General features: G+C 40.0%; 1 protein-coding gene across 1 annotated transcript; it reads left to right on the top strand.

Moving 5' to 3' along the window:
- Positions 1 to 2,509: 2,509 nt before the first annotated feature.
- On the top strand, positions 2,510 to 5,937 carry LOC120113491 (probable LRR receptor-like serine/threonine-protein kinase At4g36180). The gene has a single exon (XM_039134635.1). The coding sequence runs from the start codon at positions 2,510 to 2,512 to the stop codon at positions 5,933 to 5,935; it is 3,426 nt and encodes a 1,141-aa protein (XP_038990566.1). The 3' UTR covers positions 5,936 to 5,937.

The raw sequence follows: 5,937 nt of genomic DNA, 5'->3' as shown, positions 1-5,937 counted from the left end.
GTGAATATAGGCGTGTGCTGTTGAGCTGATATGGTTGTGTGAGTTGGTTAGTTGGTTAGGGGTTGTTAGCAAGTTGTTAAGAGTTGGTTAAGGCTGTTAAGCCAGCTCAGCTGAATAAATGTATATATATATAGATCTAGCTGATAAATGAAAGAAATAGATACGTTTTCTGTATTACTTCAATATTCTTGAATCTCAACAGAACCTCTGTTTATGTTCATATGGCTTGGGTTAATAATGTAGTTAGTAATCCAAAATCATTTAATCAGATTGAAATTAAAGTGGCTAGGCAACATAATGAAATGTATTGGATGTCTTGTGCAACGATGAAGATGAACAGCAAGAAGAGGTGTGCAGCGGCGCAGGTGGGGAAGCCCGGGGAATAAAGAAAAAATATTAAAAAGGGTAAATTAGAACTTTGTCCCTAAACTACTTTGAATTTATAAAAAGGTCCCTAATTAGTATTCTATCTAAATTTTAGGAGTTCAAATAAAAATTAAATACTTTTACTAACGTGCACGTCATCAAACTAACAAAAGTTAACGTTAATGAGTCGAAATTGATTAAATCTTATTTTTTGAATTCAATGAAGAAAAATTTATAAAATTTAAACAAAAGTGACCGTTTCTATAATTGACCCTAAATCTAATGGTAAAATCAGTGTAGACTTAAATTTTTTTAATTTTGAGGGATTGAAAGTAATTTTAACGTTAATTATATTTATAAGAAATATATATTTATATATGGGACAATTTCAATTTTTTTTACATATACAAATAAATGATTCTACTTCAGGAAATCGTATATAAATATTTTTAACCGTATTGAGAAATAAGAATAAAAATAATTTTATTTTTAAAAATTATTTTTTGTATATATATATCAATTATACCTCGTCAATATTTTATTAAAATTTAAAAGTAATTTACATTAGTGGTGAACAAAATTCGACTCGATCGAACGCTCACCCCTAATTTATATGTCGTGGTCGTGGTAATACGTGTCTTCGACACGTCCGCGCGAATACTATCTTTTTAGAGAAAATTCTTAAGAAACAAATGCAATACAGTCGTTGCGATTTTGGACTATCGCAACGAATTTGGAATAAATTGCAACGCGAACTTCGACTATCGCAACGAACTTGGACTATCGCAACGAATTTGGTCCGACTATCGCAACGAACTTGGAATAAATCGCAACGAATTTGGAATAAATCACAACGAATTTAGAATAAATCGCAACGCGAACTTCGACTATCGCAACGAACTTGGAATAAATCGCAACGCGAACTTGGATTATCGCAACGAATTTGGAATAAATCGCAACGAATTTGGAATAAATCGCAACGCGAACTTCGACTATCGCAACGCGAACTTGGACTATCGCAATGCGAATATGTAAATCGCAATGCGATAGTCGAAGTTCGCGTTGCGAATCTGGAAACTGATTTGCGATACCGGAGATCGCGTTGCGAATTATCGATCGCATTACGATTTAGTTGGTCATTTTGGCAAATCCAAAAAAAATTGATTAAAATCGTATATTATAAGGTATTTTTGGTCACTGAGATTATTTTCTCAAATATAAAATCCAATCCTTCACTCAACTACATTGAGATTCCATTGAAGTTCCATTGAAGTGTTCCTTTTTTACATACCCTTTCAAACTTATGGCGGTACATAGGCTCCCTCGCATATAGTTTGTGGGAAAAATAATTTTTCATATTATTTTTTGAACTAGAATTTTTTATTGGTATGAAGACACACACTCCTTAGATCTTTTTAATTTATCTGAAGACGCCATGCAGTCGTGGGATATTCTTCATTTATCTTAGAAAATTTCCAAATCAGTCAATTAACGGCAAAATGACTGAGATAATGTAAGTGAGATTTTTTAATTCCCGATATAATCCATCTCGGGAATTATTTTTCTATCTAGGGTGAATTGAACAGTATTAACCTAAAGACGCCAGGTACTCCAATCGTCTACAAGCTAAATATGAAGACTCCACAACTGCATGACATCTTCAGACAAATGAAGAAGACCCCACAACTACATGACGTCTTCAGGCAAATTGAGAATACTCCAGGGGCGCACAACGTATTCAAACCAATAAGAAGCATTAATAATACGGTTGATGGCATATGGGAAAATTATTTTTCCCATAATCCTATAAGGGCGAGGAAGCCTAATTATATTGATAAGCATGGGAATGAAACATGAAAAAATGGGAAGATTGAGACCTAAACTTGCTTCCTTAAATCATGTTCGGATTTAAGTTCATTGAAGTATTTTGTTTTACAAGCTCGAAAACACTGTTTTTTTCATTTGGATCCAATGCTTTAACGAATACATGAGTATAAAAACAAAGAAAAACGTATCTTCGTGGTATGAACCATGATAAAATGTTTACAGTGAGTGAGTGGTAGCACAAGCAAATGCTCCCTCTGTTGCTTCATTTCTGTTTCTCCCGTTCCCAACAACCAAACTCTGCTTTTTCTTCACCTTCATGGAAACAACGGCTATCCTTCTTTCCTTCCTTACCTTCTTCACCTTCAATCTCGTCCTTCCATCTTCTTATGCTCAAAATCACAGCGTCCTCACTTCATACGAGATCGGAGCGCTGACGTCCTTCAAACGGAGCGTTTTCAGCGATCCACTTGGTGCTCTCGACGGCTGGGACCCGTCCACGCCGTCAGCTCCCTGCGACTGGCGTGGCGTTGTCTGTTACAACGACCGAGTTCGCGAGCTCCTCTTGCCTCGCCTCCAACTCGGTGGCCGACTCACGGATCAGTTATTCGACCTACGTGAGCTACGCAAACTAAGCCTCCATTCTAACAACTTTAAAGGCTCCATCCCTGACACGCTCTCTCAGTGCGCTCTCTTACGCGTCGTTTACTTCCAGTACAACTCACTCTCCGGAAACCTCCCGCTTTCCATTTTTAACCTCTCCAATTTACAAGTCCTAAATGTAGCTCATAATTATATCTCTGGTAAAATCACCGCCGTGATTCTGCCGTCCCTTCGGTGCCTGGACTTATCCTCAAACGATTTCTCGGGGGAAATGCCGCTCAATATCTCGACACAATCTCAACTGCAACTCATCAATTTCTCATACAACCGGTTTTCTGGTGAAGTTCCGGCGAGTATTGGAAAATTCCAGCAACTGGAGTATCTCTGGCTCGATTCGAACCAGTTGTACGGAACATTGCCGTCGGCTATAGCCAACATTTCTTCGTTGATACATTTGAGCGCCGAAGACAATATGCTTCAAGGACTGCTTCCGGAAAGCATTGTCGCGGTTCCGAATCTTCAAGTGCTTGCTTTATCCCGTAACGGATTTTCCGGCACGGTTCCCGAAACCGTTTTCTGTAAACCATCGGGGAACAAAACAGCGTCGTTGAGAATCGTACATCTAGGATTAAATGAATTCAAGGAAGTTGTTAAGCCGCGAAATAATGGAAGTTGCGTTGCGGTTATGGAGGTTTTGGACCTTCACGAGAATCACATCCATGGCGTTTTCCCATCTTGGTTTACCAGTTTGACCACGTTGCGAGTTTTGGATGTTTCTGGAAACTTCTTTACCGGTTTACTGCCAGCCGAAATTGGTAACCTTTTCAACTTACAAGAGCTCAGAGTGGCCAACAACTCGCTAACTGGTTCGGTTCCCAGTCAACTCCTACATTGCAGTTCGTTAAAGGTAGTCGATTTAGAAGGAAACCGGTTTTACGGTAAATTACCTGTCGTTTTAAGTCGAATGAGGATCTTGAGAAGCATATCTTTGGGAAGAAATCTATTTTCCGGTTCAATTCCGTTCGGGTTCGGGAGCATTTCAGAACTTGAAACGTTGAACTTGAGTGGAAATAACTTGACCGGAACCGTGCCGGAAGATATAATCCGGTTGGGTAATTTAACTACTTTAAATCTCAGTGACAACAAATTCTATGGGGAAATCCCTAATGGGTTGTCGCACTTATTTAGTTTGGTGGTTCTAAATTTAAGTGCTTGCGGGTTTTCAGGGAGGATTCCTGGGAATATTGGAAGTTTGATGAAATTAAAATCTCTTGATTTAAGTAAGCAGCAGCTTTCCGGTGAGTTACCTATTGAACTTTTTGGGCTGCCAAGTTTGCAGGTCGTTGCTTTAGAAGAAAACAGGTTATCCGGTGATGTTCCTGAAGGTTTTAGCAGCTTGGCTGGTTTACAATACTTGAATCTTAGTGCTAATGAATTCACTGGTCGGATTCCGAGTACCTATGGGTTTTTGCAGTCACTGGCTGCGTTTTCGTTGTCCCACAATCGAGTTTCGGGTAGGATACCAGTGGAGCTTGGTAATTGCACTGATCTTGAAGTGCTTCAGCTTCGTTCAAATCAACTAAAGGGTAATGCACCAGGTGATTTGTCTCGATTATCTCATTTGAAAGAGCTTGATTTAGGTTCCAATAAGTTAGATGGTGTAATCCCAGAGAAAATTTCCAAATGTTCTTCTATGACTACTTTGTTATTAGATGGAAATCAGCTCTCAGGTACCATACCAGATTCATTGTCAAAACTATCCAACTTAACAAGTTTGGATCTTTCCTCGAATAGATTGAGTGGAGCCATTCCATTAAGTTTCTCAAACATGTCTAGCTTGAAGTACTTGAATTTGTCGAGAAATAATCTCGAAGGTGCGATTCCGAATGCCTTAGGTTCTCGGTTCAACGATGCTTCTGTATTTTCAATGAATGCAAAACTTTGTGGTAAGCCATTAAGAGAATGTGCAAGTGTAAGGAAAAAAAAGCAGAGGAAGCTGATTCAACTGATTACTATGATTGTTTGCGGAGCTTGCGTTTTTGCTGTGTTTTGTTGTGGATATGTTTACAGCCTTATACGGTGGTGGCAGAAGCTGAGAGGATGGGCAACCGGGGAGAAGAAGAGGAGTCCGGCTCGTGCAAGTTCAGGAGCTGACTGGAGTCATGGAAGTAGTGAAAATGGAGGTCCAAAACTAGTCATGTTCAATAACAAGATAACGCTAGCGGAGACACTCGAAGCGACAAGGCAATTTGATGAGAAAAATGTCTTGAATCGGGGAAGATATGGACTTGTTTTCAAGGCAACGTTTCAAGATGGAATGGTCCTATCTATCTGTCGTCTCGTTGATGGATCGATGGAAGAAGCTACCTTTAGAAAAGAAGCCGAATTGTTGGGGAAGGTAAAGCATCGGAACATAACAGTCCTAAGAGGTTACTATGCTGGACCACCGGATTTAAGACTCCTTGTTTATGATTACATGCCTAATGGAAACCTAGCAACCCTCCTCCAAGAAGCATCTCACCAAGAGGGGCATATGGTCAATTGGCCAATGCTTCATCTCATTGCACTTGGCATTGCTCGTGGCCTGGCATTTTTGCACTCTTTATCAATTGTTCACGGTGATGTCAAACCCCAAAACGTCCTGTTTGATGCCGATTTTGAAGCTCATTTATCGGAATTCAGACTCGAGAAACTCATAATAGCAACCCAAGCTGAAGCGTCATCGTCTTCAACCCCAGTTGGAAGTGCAGGGTATGTAGCACCGGAAGCTGTTTTAACAGGTGAAGTCACAAGAGAAGCCGATGTGTACAGCTTTGGGATCGTAATGTTGGAAATTCTGACGGGAAGAAAACCGGTGATGTTTAGCCAAGATGAAGAAGACATAGTGAAATGGGTGAAAAAACAATTGGAGAAGGGGGAAATCTCGGAGTTGATAAAGCCAGGGCTGCTTGAGTTAGACCCAGAATCATCAGAGTGGGAAGAGTTCTTGTTAGGGGTGAAAGTGGGTCTGCTTTGCACAGCACCTGAGGCAGTTGATAGGCCAGCCATGGCGGACATCGTCTTCATGTTGGAAGGTTGTAGAGTTGGACCAGAAATTCCATCTTCCGCTGATCCAACAACCTCTCTACCCTCCCCAGTTTGATA

This window comes from Hibiscus syriacus, unplaced genomic scaffold (assembly GCF_006381635.1).
Source record: "Hibiscus syriacus cultivar Baekdansim isolate YM2019G1 unplaced genomic scaffold, ASM638163v2 tig00110209_pilon, whole genome shotgun sequence".
NCBI classification, from domain to species: Eukaryota; Viridiplantae; Streptophyta; class Magnoliopsida; order Malvales; family Malvaceae; genus Hibiscus; species Hibiscus syriacus.
This window is presented reverse-complemented; position numbering and strand designations above follow the sequence as displayed.

What these genes read in the sequence shown, in the direction of transcription:
- LOC120113491 (XM_039134635.1), top strand. Translation starts at nt 2,510, where the DNA reads ATGGAAACAACGGCTATCCTTCTTTCCTTCCTTACCTTCTTCACCTTC.